The sequence below is a fragment of the Dasypus novemcinctus genome, chromosome 7 (assembly GCF_030445035.2).
Source record: "Dasypus novemcinctus isolate mDasNov1 chromosome 7, mDasNov1.1.hap2, whole genome shotgun sequence".
Lineage (NCBI taxonomy): Eukaryota > Metazoa > Chordata > Mammalia > Cingulata > Dasypodidae > Dasypus > Dasypus novemcinctus.
Window position 1 is genome coordinate 16,874,385 of NC_080679.1, and position 26,197 is coordinate 16,900,581.

The window sequence follows — 26,197 nt, forward strand, 5'->3', positions numbered from 1 at the left end:
ATGTGAAATAGGAAAACCTGTGCCCCTCCTGTACTCCAATCAGCCGCTCTTCCAAAATCTGGGGGCCTTAACCACTCAGAACTCAGTCCCCTTATCAACTAAGGATCCCTGCTTCAAAAAGTGACAGCAGCCACACCTCTCCTGCTGTCTTCAGGCAAGCTCCCTCAGAAATTAATTTGCCTTACCTGAAAAGCCTACAGCACAGCTCCTTTTGAAGTCAGGCTCATCCATAAATTCTGCAAGAGCGAATTCTAAAAGCAGGTACACCACCCCAGTGAGCAGGGAAAATGTGGTGATTACATAGGCAAACCATTTACTGCCTAATCTTCTTTCCAGTTTTATTCCTTTCCATAGCATGGACGCCATATTGAAATACAAATGCCAATCATTGGCATGGTGAAAGGGGGAAAGTATTAACCGCTGCCAGTCTTTTTGCTGGTAACACTTCTCCACACTAATGCAGGAATCATACAGTGGTTTTAGAGGATTCAGGAAGAGCCAGATGTTAAAAGCCAAAATTGCTAGAGTGACAGGTGGAATATTGTTGATCCCAACATTGAGGATTTGAGAAAGAAGCAGAAGCAGCCCAGTACTTATCGTTCTTGATCGGCGCTGCATGGTTAGATATCAGGAAAACAACCCGGTGATGGTCAAGTTTTCAGAATCTGCAGAGGTATATAGACAGATGAACCTAAAATATAAAATAAAATTCATGTGAAAATCCATCAACTAAGAACAAATATATTAATAAGACATATCCACTTCAAGCTGAGCCTACCTTTTGTATATTCTACCTCCCTTTCTAACAGAAATACTTATTTTCAGTGTCTTCCAAAATAATATCCAGGACTCTGGCTGACACCCTTCTCATTTTACATTCTAAAATAGAAATTTCATCCCAAATCCCAGTGGACCATTTAATGGACAGGCATGCTTACTCTGATGAATATGCCTTGAAAATATGACCTATCTTTCTTACAGACAAAGTTATAACCTAATGAAAGACCTACAAAAGATAGGGTGAAAATAGTTAATAATGGTTTCTACTCAGAATACTGGTCAGGATTCTTTACCCCCTTTATTTTTTTCAAAGAAATATTCTATTTTACTATAGTAGGATTTGCTCCAACATCTTTAAATGCCAACAGGCAAGCTTAAAAATGCAAGTGTAATTTTCTTCTATCTCAACTTCTAAATTGCCAGAAATCAACTACCTGAATATTTTTACAAAAACTTTAGCTTTTAAAAGCTACCTACTCTGTAGGTACTGAAACACTGTCTCTGTCTTTTAAGATGTTCCCCTTTTACTAAGAAGTAAACCAGCTGCTGTCACACATGTTCTAAAAGTCATGACAGAGAGCCCAGACTAAAGGTACACAAGTTAGCCTGCGATGGTGAGATACGCATGGACCCTAAAGGATGCGCTGGAGTTAGTGACAAGAGGCCCATGGTTCACAGTCTATTTCCCCACCCCAAGTCTGGGCTAAGGGTGAAAGATCTAGAGGAATAGCATGCTGGTTTAGGTAAAAGCAAAAGACAGAGGAAAGTAACTACAACTTTAGGAAATGCTGTAAACAAATTTAAATGAAAGACAACAAAAAGATGTGTGTGTCCATTTAATTAAATTACACAGAGTAAAAAAAATTAAGGCTCAAAATTAATTCATTCCAAGGGACTAAGCACTTCAGTCAAGGTGAAAAGAGAGGTGGCAGACTTGGCCCAGTGGTTAGGGCGTCTGTCTACCACATGGGAGGTCTGCGGTTCAAACCCCAGGCCTCCTTGACCAGTGTGGAGCTGGCCCACGCACAGTGCTGATGCGCGCAAGGAGTGCGCTGCCACACAGGGGTGTCCCCCACATAGGGGAGCCCATGCGCAAGGAGTGCCTCCCGTAAGGAGAGCCACTGAAATGTTCACCTATCCCTAAACACACATGTACCCAAGGAGAGGCAGAAACAGATAGAAAAAGAGATACGGGGATTATGGTGGTTTGAGGTTTTTATGGCCCCTAAAAAAGATCATGTCCTTAGAGCTAATCCATTCCTGTAGGTGGGAACCTATTATAGGTGGGAGCTTTTAATGAGATTACTGTAGATAAGAGCTTGATTAGATTACTTCAGACAGGCATGACCCAGGACGGGTCTTAATCCTCTTACTCAAGTCCTTTATAAATGGGATGAATATGGAGAGACAGACAGAGAGAAAGCTGAGAAAGCAAGAAGATGAAATCACAGAACTAAGGAGAGAGAAAAGACAGGAGCTCAGAAAGAAACCCACAGAAATCTGAGACAGAGCAGCCAGAAATTGAAAACAACGAGACCTGGAGGAAAAGGGAGAGAGAGCAGATGCTGCCATTGTGCCCTGCCAGTGACATGAGTCCAGTGTTGTCGGCAGCCAGTTTCAAGGAGAAAGGCATCACCCGATGAGGCTTTGATTTGGACATTTTCACAGCCTCAGAACTGTAAGCTTCTAAGTCAATAAATCCTCCTTGTTAAAACCAACCCAGTTCTGGTATATCGCCTTGGCAGCCTTTAGGAAACTAAAAGAGAGACCCACAGAGAGAGACAGAAAGAAATGTGTGAATTCTTCTTGGTAGAAGAAAGAAAGGTTTCACTTATTCCTGGCTCAGAAGAGGCTAACTCTTAATAAAGTCACCAAGGGGATCAGTTAACAAATAAGATTCTAACTAGCCGTCACAGTTGGCTCAGAGAAAAGGAGACAGAGTACATGCCACTGTCAGTTGCTTTACAGGAGTTTGGACATTGCTTTGATCATTCCCCACACCTAGTCAGAGAGTCAGCAATGCCTCATGCTCAAAGGGTGAGTAAGGATGGGGATTAAATGGAACCCAATTAAAATAACTCCATCAAAACTTTACCAGCTTTCTTTCTACCACGGCCACTGGTGAAATCTGACAGAAGACTGTGCAGTAAATAGGAGCCCTTTTATGCACACAGATATTTTAATCCATTTACTGTTGCCCATTTGTTGAGTGGATTAAACAAAAGCTCCTAGGATCAGAGAGGGCATTCAGGCTTTCTCTGAGTACTCAGAAAATCGTATGTGGGCCTAGGACCTCTTAAGCCACCTATTCTCGGGGTGCTCAGGGATTAGAACATCAGGAAAGGGGTACAGGGTGAGAGCCTCCTCCTCTACAGACTCCCACCAGTATTATGTTCATCCATTTGAGAAAGACGAAGATGGCAAAGCCCTTAAAAGGGTGGTCAGGATTGCCCCTCCCTAAATCTAGGATAAACACTGAAGTTCAAGAGTTAGCATTAGGTGGGGACATTCTATATTCATAAATGTGACACAAACAGCTGCTAAAAAAAGAAACCCCTTTCTTAGGAAAGAGCAATTGGTGACTAACATTAAGCATGCCAAAATGTTTGTGTTTTTAAAATATTTCAAATATAGAAAATCTTTACTACATAAAACTTTTATATTGTGCCTCAAATGTAATTGTTTTCTTGATTCAAGTCAATTTGTGTAACTATGTTTAAGAGAGTAATGCAATTCCATCACACTCAGGAGCACAAATTCCAAAGTAAGGCCCACTGGCAATGCACTGAACTCCAGAGCCATCTGCCATGACTGTAGGACCTGGTTGTCTCCACAGCCGTCAGGAACACCTCTATCTGGCATTGTATCTACTTTGGGTGTCTATGGGATCCTACTGAGATGGGCATAAGCGTGACCCCATTGATGACCTCCCAACTCATTTTGAAGTCTCTTAGCCATAAAAACTCATTTGTCTTTACCATTTCCCCCATTAATTCAAGATCTTTTTATAATTGCATCACCGGCTGGTGATTGGTAGTAATCCCTTGGTGTCAGGGAGGCTCATCCCTGGGAGTCATGTCCCACACTGGGGGGACGGTAATGCATTTACATGCAGAGTTTGGCTTAGAGAGTGGCCATATTTGACCAACATGCAGGCTCTCAGGGGGTAACTCTGAGACACCCTGCAGCTCTAGGCCTAGTTGAAATTTCAAGAACACAGGCTCATAAGCATAGTCATCAGTATCAAGGGCCCATCATTGGACAATCCTTCTTCACTGGTCTTTGTCCTTGCACTTGGGGGATTGTTGCTGTTACACTGGGGAATGTGACAGAGTTCCCCAGGACAGGAACTCAGCACTCCATCAGTTGTCATGTGTAACTCTACCCACTATGACAATACTCAATGAATGTCCAAACATATCTACATACCCTATGTGCATGCCCTGGAGAACTCTCTCCCACCCATGCATTCCCCCATCAACGACATCCCACACCAGTGCTCTTCCCTGCCATAGTTGAACCTCTCTGTGATCCAAAACTTCTTCAAAAATGAAGCCTAATTGTTGGAAACTGAGGCACAGTGGTCTCACAAGGAAAGACATCTTGTTTCCATGGCTATGCTTGCACCCTAAGGAATGCAGTAATTAAGAGTTCCCAGCAAACAGGATGAAGCTGTTAAAGGCTGAAAGAAAAGATGAGCACATACATTTTGTAGTAAATAGAACACTTAGACTTTGTACCCGGAGATAAGATTTTTTTAGTTCCTCAGAGTTCCTTAGTAATGCTAATAGTTAACTGCATGTTGCTGCTTGTTGTCACATAGACTACATGTTGCTGCTTGTCACGTAGACTGGGGTATATAGTGAGCCCCTTGTAAACAATAAAGTTGTCTGATGAGTCTCTACTCACAGACACCCTGATCCCAGCTCTCTCACTCTTTCTTTCTTTTTCTTTCACTCTCCTTTTTCTCTTTCTTTCATTCCCGATACCCTTCGAACCCAAATCTCCAACACTTAATATACTGCCAAATTCAATTAGTAGGAAAATTAAATAGTAATGACAGGTTTAAAGATTAGAAATAGAATATATAATGATTTAGAAAAACTAAAATAAAGTAAAAAATAAATTAGGGTATTAAAAAATGAAAAAATCATAAAACTTTTTTTTGACGTTTTGCCTTTCATCAGTGTAATAGGTGATGCACTGTAAGATGTGCTCTCAGATGTGACCTCTTCACACATGCCTCTTCTGTCACTTTTACTGAACTTGTGGTTGTCGTTGGGGTTGGTGTATACTCAGGAGACTTGAACCTCTGGACTGTCCATGCGCCAGTTGGGCCCAGAGCCTCAGCAGAGTTGTAACACCTACTCTCCGGCTCATTGCACTTTCCCAGATCAGCTAACAGGGAAGTGAAGATGGTCAACCACCACACCAGGGAACTGAGAGAATCTACAATTGTAAGCAGGAGAATCCCATCTATCTGTCATGTGGGATCTAAGTCCCCTCTCGATTTAGAGATGGAGTGGACATCGCCATCCCAGGGTCCTCAGGATGGAGAAATAAAACATGGATTAGAGTGCAATTACTGGTATTCTACTATAGAATTATTGTGACTCTAGCAATAGAAGAAATTGTATAATTGATGTGGAGACAGTGGCCATGGGAGTTGCTGAGGGCAGGGAGTGGGAAGAAGAAGTGTGATATGGGGGCATTTTCGGGACTTGGGAGTTGTCCTGAATGATACTGCAAGAACAGATGCAGGACATTATATATCCTGCCATAACCCACTGAATGATGGGAGAGAGTGTAAACTACAAGGTAAACTATAATCCATGCTGTGTAGCAGTGCTCCAAAATGTATTCATCAAATGCAATGAATGTGCCACACTGATGAAAGAGGTTGTTGATGTGGGAGGAGTAGGGGGGTGGAGAGTGGGGTATATGGGAACCTCATATTTTTTAATGTAACATTTTGTGTGATCTATGCATCTTTTTTTAAAAAGGCAATAAAATTTTTTTAAAAATTAAAAAAAAGAGAGAAGCAATTGCAAAGTAACACCAAATACCCAGCTTCACAGCTAAATCATAGCTAAACCACAAGAAAATCAGGTTCTCAAAATCAAGTTTGTCTGTTGTGTACTGGTCTTCTGTTTTTGGAAGGCATTGGGAACTGAACTCAGGACCTTTCATGCAGGAGGGAGATACCTAACCACCTCAGCCACCTCTGCTGATAAATGAGAAACTGGATATAATGTCAAAATAGCTATTTTTCTCAATAAAATCTCAAATTGCCTGAATGTTTTTTTTTTTTTAATCAAGTTGAAAGGAAAGGAGGAGAGAGGGGGGGAAGAAGAGTGAGGGAGGGAAGAAGGGTAATCCAAATGACATTGCTCTCATTTTAGAATAAATTCTATACAAATGAGCTGAGCAACAAAAGCCCCTAAGCCTTCTTTGACCTTCCTCCACCAGGGCCAGGCATCTGGTAGGCAAGGACTGTGGAAAGGGGGTTGTGAAGTGTTCCTTATTTGGTGACTCTTCAACCAAGGCCCTGCCTTTGCTCAAATTTAAAGGTTTCATCTGTGGGAAGCCACAGAGAGGTAAAAGCTCCTTTATTGCCTTTTGAGAATTCCTGGTATAAAGGATCCATTATTCCCTGTGCTTTGCCAAATCACCAAAAGCTAAGGAATTGGATCATATCACTTTGCCTCTCAAGAATGACTTTTGCAAAAATATACCTTCATAGTATTAGGGGCATTAACATGGACTTCACCCAGGGGACTGGAACACAGGAATCGTCTTTGCATTGTTGTAAAATACCATACAGGACTTACTCTGCCTTGTGCAAAATCTTCTCACAGCTAAACAAAGCTTAATTTCACCTAATAAATGAGTAACCTTTCTTTGGCTGAGAGCGCCTCAGCCGATTTTTTCCCTTACTACTCGCTTGTGTATTATGTCATCTAAAAGAGATGCTTTTTAGAAATAGGTAAATACTGTACATGCATATGTCAATATAAAAAATGGTAAGCCAATCTAATTTGGAGAAGGCCTTAGGGAAGTTTCCTCACCTCAGCTAAGCCTTAAAAAAAAAAGTCCATAAAAGAAGGAAAAGGAAGGCGGACTTGGCCCAGTGGTTAGGGCGTCTGTCTACCACATGGGAGGTCCGCGGTTCAAACCCTGGGCCTCCTTGACCCATGTGCAGCTGGCCCATGCGCAGTGCTGATGCGCGCAAGGAGTGCCGTGCCACGCAGGGATGTCCCCCGCGTAGGGGAGCCCCACACGCAAGGAGTGCACCCCGTAAGGAGAGCCGCCCAGTGCAAAAGAAAGTTCAGCCTGCCCGAGAATGGTGCTGCACACACGGAGAGCTGACACAACAAGATGATGCAACAAAAAGAGACAGATTTCCATGCTGCTGACAACAACAGAAGCGGACAAAAAAGAACACACAGCAAATGGACACAGAGAACAGACAACTGGGGCAGGAGAGGGGAGGAGAAATAAATAAATGAATAAATCTTTTTAAAAAAAAAAGGAAAAGAATTCTAAACAGAAGCAGTAGTGTGACATGAAAATAGAGCAATGGTGAAGGAAGTAGAAGTAATTAGCACAGTCAGTTCTGCTATTGAGGTTTGTTCTGAATCCGTAAATTTGTCCCACTGAGCTTGATATACTTGGGAACAACTTGAACATAATGTAAATTTTGCATTCAATTATGAGGTAGGAGAACAGGGAACCAGGGGCAAGTGGAGAATCAGGTATTTAGGAACCTGGAGCAGTTAGTCACTTATCTAGAAATCTGAGAAAGATGGAGAGTCAGGGAACCCTACAATGCAGAAAGAGCAGCAGCCACAAGTTATGAGATTCAGATTTCCAGAGAAAGACACCTGTTTGTAAGAGATAGGTTGCTCAAACAATGGCTCAACTTATCCAGTAACCTGCCCCTTGCCCAAGGACTTATAAGGTGTCAACTAACAAACACCTTGAGGTAGCTCTTCACTTGGGAGACCTGGAAGCTACTCAAGTACTTCTCAGCACTTATTCCACCTGCCTTGTTCCTTCTGTCCTTCCTTTAATACTATTCTATACTTTAACACTGCTCAATAAACCATCTTGATGCCTAGTTCAGTCCTTGAATTCTTTCCTGCGATTGAACAAGAACCCTCTCCATCAACAGAAGATTTGGAGACCACAAAAGGGACCTGAACATAGAGTTAGTACCAAAACATCAGGTTGGTAAGTCCTCTTCTCATTCTCTCTGCCCTCTGTCCACCTCTCTCTTTTTCTCACTCTCTTCCTCTTATTTGGTAGGTGCCTCAGGACAAAACATTGTCCTATGACGTGTGGGCTAGTCACCTGCAAATCTGGAGGATGCCCCTGAAATCCACAGTGGTAGACAGCTCCGAGGGTCTACTCTCGCTCTCCTGGCCTGGGGATGAATTCGAGAGCTGCAGGCTCTTTTAAGTGGGATCCCTGACTCTCCTCTTACTCCTTCTGTGGGCAGTTTCCAATCTAAGCCAGTGAGTGACACCCCACCAGGATGTCTCCCCACAAATTGGCAGGACCTTCCAACCGATGATCTTCACAAACAGAAACTTACCTTCCTCTGTAATCAGATTTGGCCCTAATATGGCCTAGAAGATAATGAAAATTGGCCCCTTATTGGGTCTCTTAACTGGAATACAATCTTCCAGTTAGACCTCTCCTGCAAGAAGCACAAGAAATGGGGAGAGGTTCCTTATGTTCAACTCTTCATAGTCCTTTATCAAAATCCCAAAAAGCAGGGCATTTGTCACATTTGTTATCAGAAACAAGTAGGAGTAGAACAGGACAAGCCTTCCTCCAAAGGGGACAGACCTGATCACCCCAACAACAGTAACAGTGAGGACTTCAAACTAGCCTGTCCTGCCCCTCCCCACTTGCCCTTGCAGTGAGCTCTTCAAACCCCTCTCGAACCTAAGAGAAAGGACATTTCCCCCTCAGTCCCTCCCCCATCCATTCCGTAGCCCCCACCTAAACCTGGAGAGGATGATCCCTTAACCTCTCCTCCCCATATCCCAAGTGGCACTTCCTACACCCCGCCTGCTCCACTGTGTCCACTCTGGAGGGTAGCAAACAGGGAAGAGGGGATTCTCAGGGTTCATGTCCCCTTCACACTGGCAGACTTGGCCCAGGGTAAAAGCCAATTAGATAGATTTTCAGAGGACCCCGCCAAGTTTGTGGTGGAATTTGTTACTTTGACCCACTCATATGACCTCTCTTGGAAAGATATTCAACTAATTCTCTCTGCATGTTGCACCCCTAAGGAAAAGGCCCGAATCAGGGCAGAGGGCAGAAAACATGCTGGCAGTGTGGTCACAGACCAACCCCAAGAGCCATCCCTACCCAGGACCCCAGCTGGGGACTATCAGAGAAGGGGAGGCCTCAGAGAATGAGACCATATGTTAACCTGTTTAACTGAAGGGATGAAAAAGTACATAGTCAAACCAATTAACCTTAATAAAGAAATTACCCAGGGAGAAAAAGAAAATCCAGCACTGTTTCAAGGCAGATAGTGGAAGCCTTCAAGCAGTTCACCAAACAGGACCCTGAGTCAGCTGAGGGAAAAACTGTTCTGAACACTCATTTTATCAGCCAATCAGCTCCAAATATCAGGATAAAACTCCAAAAACTAGCTTCGGGTCCCCAGTCCCTTATTGATAAGCTCTTAGACTCTGCCTTTTCAGTATTCAAGAACTGGGACCCAGACCACAAAATAAAGAAACAGGTTAAACTCCTTGCTGTGTAGACTCTTCAGGAACAATCAAGAGTGGCCTCCTACCCTGCTCACCTAAAAGAGTAAGACCCCTCATTGTTTCCAGTACAGGCAACCAGGACACTGGAGGAGGGAGTGTCCTGGGCTACCCTCAAACAGTGGAAGCAGGGAACTGCCCCACCAACACCTTGCCCCAGATGTCACCACATGGGACAATAGGTGTGAAATTGCCCATGGCCAGCTCAGGATCAGGGGACTGCCAGAGAGTCATGATCATGGTCCCTCAAGCCATGGCACTAGGGGGCATGGAACACATGGACACTGATGAATGAGGATGCCCTGGCACCTCCCCTGCTCCAGTTCAGTCCATCCATGTATCACTGAAGGAACTAAGGGTGAATCTTGAGGTGGCAGGAAAGATTATTTTTTTCTCCTTAGATACTGGCGCAACTTATACTGTCTTAACTGAATTTAGGGGGCACTTTGGGAAAATTCATGCAGACCGATAGGAGTTGAAGGGCAATCAAGAATCCAGTATTTCACCCCCAAACTGCTGTGCATTTGTTCTTCAGTAGCAAGTATGAATATGCTGCCCTAAGTTCTTATTGGAGCCAAATTGCCCCACACCACTAAAGGAAGGGACATTATGTGGTGGTTTAACTCATCAATACAACTAGTCTCAGGATCTCACAGATCTTTTGTCCTGGTCAGTTGCCCAGCAGCTTCCCCCAAAACCCATTCACCAGAATCAGAAGTCAATCCTGTGGTTTGGGAAAACTCCCAACCACAAGTAATAGCTCGTAGACCACCAATTCAAATACAAATTCAATTCAAATACAATTCAAATACAATTCAAATTACAGGACCGCTACCTTAAGCCCGAAGCCACTGAAGGGCTAAAACCTCTCATTAAGAAGTACCAGAGGGAAGTGGACGTGGCTCAAGCAATTGAGCTCTCGCCTGCCACGAGGTCCGTGGTTCAGTTCCTGGTGCTTCCTAGAGAAGACAATGAGCTGGTGTGATGGACAGGTGTGACAAGCTGACAAAATAAGATGATGCAACAAGACACGAAAAGAAAAACATAATGAGAGACACAATAAAAGCAGGTTGCAAAGGTTCCCAGCGCCTCCTAAAGAGGACAAGCAGGACAGTGCAATGGGCAGGTATGGCAAGCTGACACAAGATAATGCAACAAGAGACACGAGGAAAACCACGATAAGAGACGTAACAAAGCAGGGAACGGAGGTAGCTTAAGCGATTAGGTGCCTCCCTCCCACACTGGCAGTCCTGGGTTCAGTTTCGGTGCATCCTAAAGAAACAAAGAAGATGAACAGACACGGCAAGTGCAAACAATGATGGGGTAGGGAGAGATAAGTAAATAAAATAAATCTTTAAAAAAAAAAGAAGTACCGGAAAGCCAGTATCTTAAAACTTTGCCAATCCTCATGTAACACCCCAATCCTCTTGGTTTGAAAATGGGATGGTACCTACCCGTTACTATAGGATTTAAGGGCTATAAATTCATTTGTCTACCTAGTACATCCAGTGGTGCACAATCCATATACCATTCTTAACCAGATACCAGCAAGCATGCTATGGTTTACAGTTTTGGACCTGAAGGATGCTTTCTTCACTGTCCCAATTCATAAAAGCAGCCAGCTCCTGTTTGCCTTCCAATGGCCAGATAGTCCCATACAGCAACTCAATGCTGTCTTGCCTAGAGATTTAGAGATAGCCCTCGCTTATTTGGAAATACCCTGGAACTGGACCTGCAACAACTGGAATTATCAAGGGGGGGACAGAGGGGGCAATCCTGCAATATGTAGATGATCTCTTAATTTGTGGTCCATGGCGGCAGACTTGGCCCAGTGGTTAGGGTGTCCGTCTACCACATGGGAGGTCTGCGGTTCAAACCCCGGGCCTCCTTGACCAGTGTGGAGCTGGCCCATGGGCTGTGCTGATGCGTGCAGGGGCGGGGGCGGGGGGCATAAAATAAATAAATAAATCTTTTTTTAAAAATGTGGTACATACCTACAAATATTATTTAAAAATAAAAATAAAAAATTGTGGTCCTTCAGCAGAAGACTCATATGCCCACACAGTCACCACTTTAAACTTTCTCTGTGACCTGGTCTATAGAGTCTCACCCAAGAAGGCCCAAATATCCCAACAAAAAGTGGAATTTTTGGGATTCCAGTTAACTCCCACCACGCTGTCTGCTAGCAGGATGCAAGCTATATTGGAGATTTCCCTTCCAAGAAGAAGCAACTCCACACATTCCTTGGAATCACTGGTTACTGCCATATCTGGATTCCCCAGTAAGGGAAAATTGCAAAACCACTGTATGAAGCCCTTAAAAAGAAGAAAATGATAATCTAGACTGGGAGAAGCAAAACTAAGGATATTCTATGATCCAAAAACAGCTCTGACCAACCCATCAGCCCTAGGGCTACCAAAAGTCCAAAAGCCTTTCACCCCATTTGTCTCAGAGAGGCTAGTGTCCTGGTCCAGTCCACTGGGGAGACCACTCCAACCCATTGCCTATTTCTCTAAGAATTCGGACCAGTCAGCTTAGGGTTGGCCTTCATACCCCTGGGCAATAGCAGCCTCTTTCTTCCTAGTTGAAGAAACTTCCAAATTTATTTGGGGGCAATCACTCACCATGTATATGCCCCATCAGCTGCAGAAGCTTCTAGAACCCAAAGGATCCCACTAGCTCTCCCCTGCAAGAATTCCTAAATTCCAAATCAAACTCCTGGTAAACCTAAGCCTCACAATAAAGCCCTACTCTGCTCTGAACCCAGCTACCCTGTAGCCTGACCCTTCAGGGGAACCATTAAAGCCATGACTATTAAACTTAACAGTCCTAAATTTTTCTCATGCAGCAAGGGCTGACTTGTCAAACACCTCTGAACCTGAAAATGAGTGGTTTACAGATGGAAGTAGTTTCATTAACAAATTTGGAGTTAGAGTTGCAGGATATGCCATAATCTCTCTCCAGGCAACTATAGAAGCTAAATCCCTACCCAAGGAATATCAGCCCAAATGAACCATCTTGCAGCCTAGTTCAGTCCTTGAATTCTTTCCTGCGATCAAGCAAGAACCCCTCTGTCAACAATTATAATCGATTTATTCAGAGAGAAATGCTACATGAATGCAGAAAACTGCACCTAGTTGAGAAAAAGCCAAGAGGAAATGCACAAAATGTACACACGCATACACTTCAAACACGGACCGGTTACCTCAGTTCACAGAGTGTGTTATAAGCCACACCCATCCACATCTGCAGACACAACTCTTCTGTCCAGATTTCAGATAACCCTCATTCTACCACTTGACAACATAAACTGCAATCCTTCTAAGGTCCCTTCTACAAGGAAACATCCCCTATTTTCAAGGTCAAGTGCCAAGTTTATTGTAGTACTTAGGTATTTCTTAACATTTAAAATATGTAAAACCACATTACCATTTTATTTGGTTCCTAATTTTCTTTTTAATGTGCCACTGACAAAGTTTTTAGGTGTTGTCCTTCAAAGCTCATTTTTCCCATTAGCCCTATGTTTTTTATTTCATGATTTTGCACAGCGTGTTGATTTCTGGGAATGCATATGTCATGTTCTCAAAGAAGTAACCATAACATCAAAGTGTAAAGTATAAAAGAGGAAGGATAAACCAGTACCTAGGAATTGCCAGTTGTTAGCCATTACTATCTCTTCCCACCTCTGATTTTTTCTGAGCTCCATGATTTACTCCTACAATCCAAAAAAATTAAAGGCTCTCATCATTCAAAAAACTCAAAATTTGGGAAGCAGATGTGGCTCAAGCAATTGAGTGCTTACTTCTCACATGGGAGGGCCCAGGTTCGATTCCCGGGTGCCTCCTAAAAACAAAAGAAAAAAAAATTCAAAATTCCATACATTCTTAACTCCCTTGGACAACTTAGAAAGAAAAGGGATAAATTCTTTCTCGACCTATCAAATATGCTCCCACATTCAACTTTTATGTCTTCTCTACCAAAAGCTGTTTTATCTTCTCTCACACAGAATTTAAAAACAAGTTTCATTTAATTTTGGCATTTGTTTACTTGACTGTATGTCCTAAACATGCCATGGTTTCATGTCTGATTATAGTTATTTGAGGACACAGACAATATCTGTGTTTGCTCGGATGCTTTTAGTAAGAGAAATAAGTATAATATTCACTTTGACTACATAATCCTTCACCACCAATTTCGGCACAGAAGTAATGGAAGAATAAAAGCTAAGAATCCAAGATCAGATGCTCTGATAACATATGCAACTCAATGAACAAACTGCATTTACATTCACTGTGCATGTTTCACTTCTAGACAGCATACAAGGTCAAACTACTAACTGTCAGTTACAATAAGCTTCCAAACTTCTGGTCAATTACTTGGTTAATAACAAAAGACAAGGCTATGACATCATTACTGTTATAATTAATTTACACAGATCAGCTTCCTGTTAATCAAATACATCTTTAAAAGCATTTAATTATTTTTCACCTAGAAAGCAACACTCAGCTTTGTTAAATGAAAAAGCAATCTTGCTGAATTCAACATGAAAAACTGTCAGCCTGTGCTAAGACATAAAGGACAAAAGCCTTCACAGGACACTGCGGCAATATTAGGAGCTGTTACCACCTTCACAGCAAACAGAAAGCACAAGATGATGGATAATACAGCACATTTGAACAGTTTCAGAACATAAAGAAGTTGTCAGGGAACTGGGGGTAAACAGATAGGCTCTGGGAAAAGAAATGTCCCAGTGTTTTCTGTCATAATTGTATGCAGAGCTATAATATGAATGTATACAGCACAGGACAATGGCTGAGGGCATGGTCTTTGGTCAACAGCTGAACCACACAACAGCAGTATCACCTTTAATCTCCAGTTTTCTCACCTGTAAAAAGAGGTAACAGAAGCTCATTTGTTTATGTGGAACAGTGCATCTATATATAGAAAGGGTATGTATTTATACCCTTTAGGAAATGATAGTGCTTCTTTTCTTATAAACAAAGAAATGAAAAGTTTAGGGAGAGTGGATATAGCTCAAATGGTCGTGCACCTGTTTCCCATGTATGAGGACCCCGTTTAATCTCTGGTGTCTTCTAAAGACAAAACAAACAAACGAAAAAACCAGCTCTCATTGGGGAGAGGATGTAGCTCTGTGGTTGAGTGCCTGCTTCCCACATACGAAGTCCTGGGTTCAATCTCTGGTACCTCCAAAAATAAATATTTAAATAGCTTTAAAGTGTTTTCTGTAACATAGTCACCAATTAGCATTTTCCAGGGCTTTATGATTCTACACTTTTAAACTTCACCAAGTGGCTCAATTTACACATACATTTTTCAGACAGCACAATAGGGTATGTGGAAAGCACATGAAAGCAAAAAATGATTTTTTAACTAAAACAAATTTTACAATAAAATCTCTAACCAGGGTTTCTGTCAAGAATTATCTGATGATTTGAGAATTTTAATGAGCCTCCATTTTAGGGGGGAAAAAAAGCTCAGTATGTCAGCTGGCAACATTTCTACTTTCCCCTCCCTTTTAAAGTGTTAGAGTGTTAACAGAAATGATTAGACTATCTTTAAACATGAAAAATAATGTCTGAAAAATGAAACTACTGGAGTTTGTATATAATCTTGAATTTTGCTCTCCACTGCGAGGTGAATTAGTGCCAACTCCAATTCGGATCCATCACCACTTATGATTTCCAATATCAATCATAAGCCGCTCCTTCTCTCACAAACCACAAGTTTTAGTGTAATGAGGGCTCATTAAAGTTCTCCAACTGACAGCCCTTCAGACGCAGGTCCTTAACCACAAGTCACACAGGGACCTGCAATGCCAGCACCCCAGATCACTCCCTTCAAGAGGATTTAAGTAATGCCAGTCTCACCTTTGTTTATCTATCTAAAGTCAATGAAAAAGTGAAAGGTACTCCCACCCCAGTTAAATTAATCTGTGTAAGAATTGTTAGTGAATTATTTATGTAACTAAAATCCAGCACAACTAGTCAAGAGGGTTTGAAAAAGCATGCCAGACTTCGAAGATGTTGTTTATGTTCCCACAAAGGACAGGGGTCATCCACAAAATTGCCAGGTGGTAGGAGACAGCCTCTGGTTTTCCACTGCTCGGCATCCATATCTCATTCTTTTCAGTAAGAGGAATCTTGCCACCTCCCCTCCTCCTTTCTTGGATGTGGTCTTAGGGGGACTGTCACTCAAAGTGCCCTTTCCTACACAGATTTAAGGATGACAACAACAGAAGTTGGGATAGGAAGACTTGATGGAATTTGAAACTCATGCAAAAACACAAACATCAATAGCTTTTGGAGCTGATGCTCCTTAGAGCAGTAACTTGAGTAGCTTTCCATATCTACCTCGTTCTATCAAACCTTGAGAGGTCACCTAGCTGCTGACCTTCACCAAGGCCTGGTGCTTTTGGCTTTTCCGCTGATTCTCTGAGCTTATCTATACACTTCCAATAGATTCCTTGTTCTTGAATAAGTTATCTGAATAACTTAGTTAACTTAGTTTCTGTTGCTTATATCAAGGAACCCTACCCAGAATCCTAGAGTATTGCCAAGGGCTGATGAGCAGGCCCCTGTTCTGTTTATTCTGAGCATCAGCAGCATCCTTTTCCACCGAGTACGGCACTTGAGTCTATAGGAGAACCAAAGCCTGGAGGTTATATAAGGTCTCCAACAGAATGCTACTCCCAAAGAGATAAAGAGTGAACAGTTAAGGGAGCAGAAGAGCAACTTCGTGTAAATTAGGTAAAGATTTCTCAAGGTCATATTATTTAATTTATATATAAACTTGAACACGGGATGAAGAATGTTAACTCAAAAGGAAAAAGAGATGGTTTAAAATTTGTCCTCTATTTACACAAAGTTGATGTTTTCAAAGAATACCTCTAAGGATTTCCTACACTGTACCTTTCACCCTTTGCATTTCACTGAAAATAAAGACTAAAAAATGTTATCACTTAATGAACATTTCTGACTAGAACTTTAGAACAATGAACTATCTAGATTCATCCACTCACAAAAAAGGAAAATTGAATAAGAGTCTTCTTTGGTCTCCAGGTCTGTATGATTCTCTAGAGAGATATTTACCCCCTTCATTTTCACCATTATTCAATTTATTATCAGACACACACCACCACATTCCTCCTTCATGAGCCCAGAGGAAAAAACAATAAATGTGGAACTACAGCAATTACTATTAACTTTACGATTTTATCTCTCTGTCTATATACTTACATTTAATAAGTATTTGAACATCTACTAAGGGACAAACATGGTCCCTTCAGAAAACCACAGCCAAATGAGAGAAGCAGAGATACAGAGAGCAGCATTACCATGTGATGTCGAACTAGGATAGACTATAAGTAAAGGTGTATGGTGTGTTAGGGAAAATAGTAAAAATAAGTTTTAAAGTTTTGTATGGTTTTTGAGGGGAGAGAGAATAAGAAAGAAAATACTGGGGGTGGGCATGAACCTGTAGGCAGTGGGAAGCGAGATGAAATGCACCTTAAAAAATCATAGTCAAAAACGATTAAGGCCAACTCACAGAAACAAAATTTGCCTGAAGGCATTACTGCATGAACACAACAGTTACAGGGTAGAAATTTAGAAAGCAAAAGGCCCTTCATTAATACAAAATTCACATAACTTGAAAGAAAAAGAGGAGCTCTTCCTGAATATGTTCATACAAAGGGAGGGAGTAAATGGGCAGTATTCGGAATGTTTACTTCTACATTTATTCAATTTTGGAATCACAACTGATTTATTACATCACACATTTGCAAGTCTTGGTATTTGTGACATCAAAAAATGTTGCAAAATTTCTTACAGTGTTACACAAGAGAATTTTTACTCAAGGGAAAAAAACCCACAAAATAATAAGTAGCTGACAACACAGGCACACATGCATACATGCACACACAATTTATAAAATATTGAAGTCATTGTAATATATATATATACTTCATTCATAACTATTGACAGTGTGACTTTGAATTACAAAGGTGTAAGCAAGTTAACACCATGGAGAGGCAGCTGTTGGTAAAATGACAACATTCCTAGAGCTGAAGCCAGAAGATCTAGGGTCATATATTGATGCCATCGCTTACTATTATATGTGCTTTGGCAAATCATATAATCAATTCTGCTGAGTTTCCAAGTCTTTAGTTATAAAATGGGGAAAATTCCACTTGGTGGGGTCATTGTGAAGAATAAATGAAATAGCTTATTTTGTGAAAACACATTGCACACCACCAAAGTTTGTTTTCCATTTTCCTTTTCTCTTCTCAAAGTAATGAGCCTCCCTCAGGCCCCTCCCCATGGAGCTACGCTTTATTGCTTTATAATTACGGTGTGCATGTAACAATGTCCAAGAAAATACATGGTACAAAACACCAACATGCAAACCTGAATGCACACATTGTTAGTTGGCCATATTCTAGATCCCAAAGGGCTCTTGAGCACTATCTACTGCTTCCCAGAAATGTGATACATTTTCTTTTCTGAATACAGCCAAAATTATCCATGGACTTTGAAATATCACCATCATGATGCTGCACAGAGCAGCTGGTTGATTGAAAGTGACTCCCCTCCCCCACACTCCAGCTGTCACCAGGAAACCCTCCTCAATGGGTAAAGAAAGACAATGTAATAGTTCTATCATCACTATTAATAACAATCTAACAAATACTTAGCATTTGAAATTATTTTTCCTATGAAAGCTCATTATTAACCAAAAATTAACTATTTCAGAAACACTTTACCATATAAAAGCAAACCAGCTGCTTTCATACAACGAAAAAGAGGGAAGGTAAACACAAGTAATGTATTTCCACTGACTCCTAGTTTCTTTTTCCCTGAGTCATTTGTAATGCTAAGCAAGAGTCAGTTAAAATACTAAATAGCTTTGAATAGTGATACAGCTGTCACAACTTAGATTTTTTGAAAATCACTCAGATGAATTCTCAAAAATGTGCACAGAAAACTCTCTGTTCTTTTCAAATATGGGTCAGATTGCCGACTAGTTTTTGTTTTGTTTTGTTTTTTTAAAATAATCACTCACCCCCCCCCCCCATAAGAGCCATATACAGGTTAACATGCTGAAAACCCTGGATGTTCCTTTAGAACAAGTTTGTAAATCCCACTCACAAGAATTCTTAATGTGAAAGCTTTGATTCTTCACTTCAGCATCTTTTATCATTTAAAAAGAAAAGTGCAGTTAGGAAATAACATTACCTCGTTTATAAAAATATTATGAGGAAATAAATGCAGTGGACAAGTTAGGCTTGAGGTGATAAATACCTTTTTTCCCCTTCCCAAAATGCAACATTTATTGAGCCTACATGCCTAGCCCGTGGTGGATATGTTTTGTTCATTATTTCATTTAATTCAATGGCCTGAGGAAGGCACACCCCGTGACCCCTACTTTATACAAGTGGAAATTAAGACTGGGAGAAGGTACCTTGTCTAATGGACACAGCCAGTATGTAGCAGAATCAGGATTCAAAGCAGGTCTATATGTCTGTCTCTCAGACCTGACGAAGAAAATGTTTGGGGCCTTCAAAGAATAACTGTTTCATGACAGTGTATTGTTAATTTTGGCTGTATGGTTAGCAAAATTACAGAAGCTGGTATCCAAAACGAATCGTGCTTATTTGAAAACTTTCTCACAATAATACCCAGGAGGCATGGCGTGGCCTTGGAAACAGTGCACTCTACTCAAGGCATGCCATGTTTTTCAGGCCATGGTGTGGCACTGACCCTTCTCAACACTGGAATGAGTCTAAACTTTGGTGTAGCTGCTTCAAATCCTGAATATTTCTCTTTCTACCTGCCCCCACTGGCCCTGTAAAGGGAAGGGAAATGTTAGAAAACACTGCTTTTGACAACCTAACAAACTGTCTTTCGAGGGCAGATCCACCTTAACACCTGTGATCCTCTTGGATAAAGAGTGGATGTGAGATCTTTTTTTGTTATCACGGCACTGTATGACAGATGGGAAAGAAAGATAAGGGTAAAAACATTTTCAGCCCCATCTTTTCAATGCAAGTCACTGCTCCGTAAGCCTTCTCAATTCTAAGGCTACTCCATATACATGGCCTGTCTGTTTATCAGATTCCTGGCCAAAGGCAGAAGAGACTGGAAAGGCAAAGAATTAAAAACTCTTCTTTACATGATAAATAATTGTTACTCTTTAAAATATTATAGTCACAATAACATTGATATGAGTCCATCTGTAATGGTACAACTTTTAATTGAAGATCTGGTATCCAACAATCTTGACTATATAAAACGTAACTGAGGGAAACGGACTTGGCCCAGTGGTTAGGGCGTCCGTCTACCACACGGGAGGTCCCCGGTTCAAACCCCGGGCCTCCTTGACCCGTGTGGAGCTGGCCCATGCGCAGTGCTGATGTGCGCAAGGAGTGCCCTGCCACGCAGGGGTGTCCCCCGCGTAGGGGAGCCCCACGTGCAAGGAGTGCGCCCATAAGGAGAGCCGCCCAGCACCAAAGAAAGTGCAGCCTGCCCAGGAATGGCGCCGCCCACACTTGCCTGTGCTGCGACAACAGAAGCGGACAAAGAAACAAGACTCAGCAAATAGGCACGGAAAACAGACAACCGGGGGCGGGATTAAATAAATAAATAAATCTTTTTAAAAAAACATAACTGAGAACCCAGAAATGAGCAAACAAAATGCCCCCTAAGCAGCAGCCTGGTCACAATATCCATGTACTACAACTCAGAGCTAATCCAACAAAGAATCCTTTCAGTGTGGTCTATGAACTTTTATGCAGTCCTAGCAAGTTTATTTAATAACATCTCAATTCTGAGTGTCTTCTCTGTGTGCTCGTGCTAAGCACTTTTTCATGCATTTTCTCACTGAATACTCACAGTCCTATGAAGCAACTTTTAGTAACTTGCCCAGAGGTCTACATCTAGGAAATGCTCTTCCTGGATTCATTTCAGTATGTGTGACTCCACAATGGGTGTCCTTAATCACTAAGCCAGGGGTTCTCATATTTTACCACTCAGATACACTGGCATTAACAGGAAGGCTTGTTAAAATAATTTCTCAGTTAAATCTAAGGTAAGGCCCCAAATTTTGCATTTCAAACAAATTCCCAGATGATGAAGCTAGTAGTCCTGGGACCATGCTTTAGGAAACTCTGTAAGATTGCTTTCCCAAGCCAGCCAGACTAACAGAAATGAGAGTCGTAAAAATGACATAAACCTAGGAAATTAGACTTTTGCGGGAGGGGGGGGAGCAAAGTGTGTCCTTTAGTGTGTTGCTGAGGGACCTACACACCTTTCCATGCCCGAATCATGGCTATGCAATAACTCATTTTGACAGTAACCTTGAGTCTTCATACATAAATTTATGCCTGGTATGGAAAAACAAGCATATCTTTTTTTGGAGACATCTAACTAAAGGCTGGGAAAGGTTGGGAAAGAACGGATTAAATTCACTTAGGTTAATTTCCCACCCCTCTTAAGATAAATATCACTACTGAGCTTATTTTAGGGAGTGTGGTTAGCTATACACTTATTCACAGAAAGAGAAAGTAAATGAGCCGGGAGCGCTTGAAACTTTAAGTTGTGTTGCCGAAGCGAGTCGCTTTAATTTCCTGCTTTTAAAAAGGAAGCCTCCAACGTTCCCAAGGAGCCAAACCCATCCTCCGAGCGCCTCGGCACAACGTTCCCAGTGAGGTCAGGCCTCAGAGACCGGGGGCGAAGGAAAGTGGACCCCGGAAGTCCCGCTTGAGTCGCCCCAGGGAACGCAGTCCCCGCTCGAGGACCTGTTGCGGGTCCCAGGAAGGGGAGGCTGTGCCTCCAAGCCCGCCCGCGCCCTGGCCACTCAGGTGCCGCCGACTCCCGCCCCGCAGCCTCAGCCCCGCCGCCGACGCAACGGCCCGCGGAGAACGGCGAGCGACCCGGCGCAAGGCCGGTAACGCGACAGGGGCCAAACAGACGCGAAACTCACGCTCTCTACGGCACGCTTGCGTCCTCACGCCATCGAGCACGCGTGCGTCATCACGCACGGACGCCCGATCCTAGACGGGAGGAGGCGAGAAGGGGGCGTGCACGGCTTCTCTACCGGGCTCGCGGGGCCGGGTGGGGAATGGGAGGGCCGTGAGGTGAGTAGCCTGGCCGCGGCGCAGGCCCAACCCGGACTGTGCGCGGTCGCCGTCTCGCCGCTGTGTGGGCCGTCGGACCGCGTGCCAGCGGCGGCTCGGAGTCCCCCGGGGGTGTGGGGCAAGGAGTGCAGCTAAGTGAGTTGCACCCTCTACTCCTTCAGCAAGCACCGTGCGGGTCGTAAATAACAATATTCCTTCGTGCCATAAATGGCGTTTGGTCGCCTACCACTTGAAAGCACACGAGCGGCCTGCGTTCGAGGGGCCGTAATGGGGAGAAGGGGTGAGTGGGTCCCCGCGCGCCGAGATCAGCCGACCTGGCAGTCGGTGGGCGCCTTTGCCTGGGGCCAGGTTGAGGTTGCGGAGCTCTGCCCTTGCGAGCCCAGCCACAAGCTCGGAGTTTCTGCATGTGGGAGTCAGATACCGACTGCGAAGCTGACATGGGAGTTGGGAGAAACAAAATTAACTATGGACAGCAGGACAGCAATAGCGATTCCTCGGGTTATAAAGTAGGGCAACGTAATAAGGATATGGGTATACGTTTCAAGACTAAAAAATTCGGTTCGAAGTCTGTTTGCCCATTTCAGATATTAGGAGTTACGTATGTTGTTCCGAATGTCATTTGATGTCATTTAATTGTTTTCTGCATCTGCTGTAGAACAAATTTTATGTTCAGTTGTAAGTGTCAAGTGTTTTAATGCTCTATTGATTTAATACATTTTTTAAAAAGTCTATTTGGTACAGAATTTTCTCATACCTAGGGGAAAGATGCGCCTCTTCCAAGGAGGAATCCAAATGTTGGAGATGATGGTTTTATGCTGCTGTGTATTTACTAGAAGTTTTGACGGCTATGTTTAGCTATTGTAAATCAAAAAGTACCTAAAACAAGAATTTTGATTGTCTGTGTTACTGTATTACTGTGTATTGGAAGAACTAGTCCCGTCAACCACTCTTCATAGAAATGTTTAGTTGGAGCTTAAAGTTTAAATGAAAGTTTGATTCATGTATAGAGTATAGAGAAGAACCTTAGCAAATTACAAGTGTTGGTTCTCTTGGCCCTTACAAAAGTTACCTTTTTTTTCTACAGGCAATATGCTTTTGGCTGGCAATGAGAAACTGCATTACTGGGAATAGGAAGTCAATTGAACAGAAAAGGAAAAAATGGTGAATTGTCTATAAAATGTTTTATTTCCCTAGGAAAAATTAAAAATAAATTTCTCAAAAAGAAGTGGTCTCCATTTATCCTGCTTTTTCATGATTATAGGCATCAATTCAATTAATACCAATCCTATTGTCTATTCTCTAATATCCTGCATCCTTTGATAATTCCATCATTTTTTCTCGTCCTTATCTTAATATATCAAATACAGAGGTGGCCCCTTTGGTCCTCTTAATCAAGATGTCTTAATACAGTAATTTCATAAAAATTAATTATATAAGTAAGGATTAAAACTGTACCTAGGCACTTATATCCTATTTCAAATATCAGTGAAAAACACCATAGACATTGCTTTTTTTCAAAAATTACTTTCCCTTTTGTTCTATATGATTCATAATGTAGACTAGAATTTTTGAAAGTTCCTGTTGAAATCAGCATGTTGTATTATGCTTAAGTCCCATTTAAATTGACAAAAATTACTTGGATGATAATTAAAAATCTTAAGCATTAACTTTTGGGGCAGTCATGGGCATCCTTTCACTGAAGCAAGGCTAAAAGTATCAATCAGTACAAGAATAAGTCCTTCGAATATAAAAGATAGGCAATTGTGAGATAATTTCTAAAAGTACCTAAGTATTCATGTATCTTAAACATGAGAAAAGTCAGCATTGTACACATTATGGACATTATACATGTGATATGAGACATATCTAATTGTCTAAACCATTTTTCTAATTCTATCAATGGCTCTCAGGAGAGGCAGCAATAAAAAGGATTATGCCATCTGATTTTAAATGAGTGTTCCCAAAATGTGGTCTGTGTAGAAACAGAAGTGTTCTGGTAACCTTTCTTTTCTGGTACAGTTCTCTGATTACAGTGGGATTAATTTAGGAATTGACAAAAGCAATTTTGGTTAATCCCCAAATATTTGGAGATTAAAATTTTGATTACCCATGGGTCAAAGAAGAAATAACAAAGGAAATTAGATAATATTTTGAACTGAATGAAAATGAAAACACAATATACTGAAATTTATGGAATGCAACCAAAACAATGATTAGATATTTACTGCTTTCAACACCAATACTAGAAAAGGAAAAAAATCTCAAATCAATAATCTAAGCTTCCACCTTAAAAATTAGGAAGAAAAGAAAAAGCAAGTTAAACCCAGAGCAAGCAAAAGAGAGAAAATAGATCATACTAGAAACTAATTACCTAGAAAACAAAAACAAATAGAGAAAATGAATAAAAATAAAAGTTCTTTGAAAAGAGCAATAACATTTACAAAACTTTATTACACTAACCAAGGTGAGAGAGAGAGGGAAAAGACACAAATTACCAAAATTGGGAATAAAAAGGGGGACATTACAACTGACCCTACCAAAATTAAAAGAATTTAAAGGACATATGAGCAGCTTTATGCCAACAAGTTAGACAACACAGGTAAATTAGACAAATTCCTAGAAAGACACAAATTGCCAAAAATTTCAAGAAAACAGAAAACCCGGGGAAAATATATATAATAAGTAAAAAACTGAAATAATACCTTAAAATCTCACAGAGAAAAGCCCAGGCCCAGATGTCTTCACGGGTGAACTCAATCAAATATGTAAGGAAGAAATTACACCAATCATATACGAGCCCTTTCTGGAAATAGAGAAGAGACACTCAATCTGTGAGGGAAGTATTACTCTAATAAACCCAGACAAAGATGTCACAAGAAAACTAGAGACCAATATCCATCCTTGAATATAGATACGAAAATTGCCAACAAAGTATTAGCAAACCAAATCCAGCAGCATATATAAAAGATTATATAATCATGGGTGCAGGGTTGTTTTAACAACAACAACAACACAAAAACATAATTAATACACTATATTAATAAACTAATGGTCAGAAATATATCATCTCAGTAGATATAGAAAAGCGTTTGATGAAATCCAACATACGTGTTTGACAAAATCTCAAAAAACTAGGGATCAAAAGGAACTTGCTCAACCTGATAAAGATTATCTATGAAAAACCTACCACTAACACCATACTTAATGAGAAAACACTGAATGCTTACCCCTTGTTCAGATCAGGAACAAGGTAAGGATGCTTCCTTTCATTACTTCTATTCAGTATTGTATTGGAGTTTCAGGTCAGAGCTACAAAAGCGGAAAAAAGAAAAGGCATCAGATTGACTAGGAAGAAGTAAAATTGTCTTTGTTCATAGATGACCTGGTCCTGTGTGTAGAAAACATTAAGGAAAGTGCAAACATGCAGAAAGAAAAATTATTAGAATTAATAAATATGTTTAGCATGGACTCAGGATACAAGATCAAGATACAAAATATATATATATATATATATATATTCCTAAATACTACCAATTGGCAGTTCAAGAATGAAATTAAGTAAACAGTTGCATTCTGAATAGCATCAAAAAGAATAAAATACTTAGGAAAAAATGTAATAAAAGAAGTGCAAGACTTGTACAGTGAAAACTATATAACACTGAGAAAAATTGAGAGGCAATCTATGTTCATGAACTGGAAGGCTCAATATTGTTAAGATGGTAGTTCTTCCCAAATTGATTCAGAAGTTTAATACAATCCCTCTGGAAATCTCAGTAGGCTATTTTTGGTAGAAATCGACAAGCTGATACTTATCAAAAAAGAGATCTAGAGTAGCCAAAACAATTTTGAAGGAGTAGAAGAAAATGGAGGAGTTACACTACTCAATTTCAAGCTTTACTATAAAGCGAAAGGAATCAAGATATTATTTGTGTAAGAATAGGCATAGAGGACAACCAGCAAGATGGCAGCAGAGTAAGGAGCTCCTAGAGCAGCAGAGTAAGGAGCAGTAGAGATTGTGCTACAGGACGCTTAGTAATCACAAGGAGCTATATAAAGCTCCTATTTGGGGGCTCCAGGAGACCAAAAGAGCATCCTGCAATATCTTTGAAAGAATGGAAGTCAGGGACTGCCCATCCACAGAGAAGATTCTTAAGTAGAGCACTCCACGCCCCGGGGACTGGTGCCCATCCTCCACTGGCAGCCCAGGCTGCCTAGGGAGCTGTTCCATGGCTGGAATTAGAAGCTCCATTTCCCAAAAATGGGGGAGGAAGAGACTGTTAGGCACCAACTTCAGCAACTGGTTAGTAAATTCAGCGGGCTAAAGTATAATTCTAAGAATTAAAGTTTGAACTTGTCCAAGTCAGAAAGAGGCCGGTAGCTGCCATTTTAATTCAAACCCACGGCTTGAAGGGAAGCAGGACTGACTGAAAATCACAGTGCTGGAAGGGACCAGCTTCCTTCCATCCAGATCTGA

General features: G+C 41.4%; 1 protein-coding gene and 1 long non-coding RNA gene across 2 annotated transcripts in view; one reads left to right on the forward strand and one right to left on the reverse strand.

The window, feature by feature from the left end:
• The window catches only part of RHBDD1 (rhomboid domain containing 1), a 164,275-nt gene extending 142,591 nt beyond the window's left edge, over positions 1 to 21,684 (reverse strand). Inside the window, exons 1-2 of the mRNA XM_004453879.5 lie at positions 21,570 to 21,684; positions 186 to 691 (exon numbers count right to left, since the gene is read on the reverse strand). Coding sequence (XP_004453936.1) covers positions 186 to 618 — 433 coding nt within the window. The 5' untranslated portion in view covers positions 619 to 691; positions 21,570 to 21,684. The remainder of the gene's footprint in view (positions 1 to 185; positions 692 to 21,569) is intronic.
• A 36-nt stretch (positions 21,685 to 21,720) lies between these two features.
• LOC131279123 (uncharacterized) lies at positions 21,721 to 22,948 on the forward strand. The gene is made up of 2 exons (XR_009186456.1): positions 21,721 to 21,858; positions 22,808 to 22,948. It is a non-coding gene; the product is annotated as an uncharacterized lncRNA (long non-coding RNA).
• Positions 22,949 to 26,197: the final 3,249 nt, after the last annotated feature.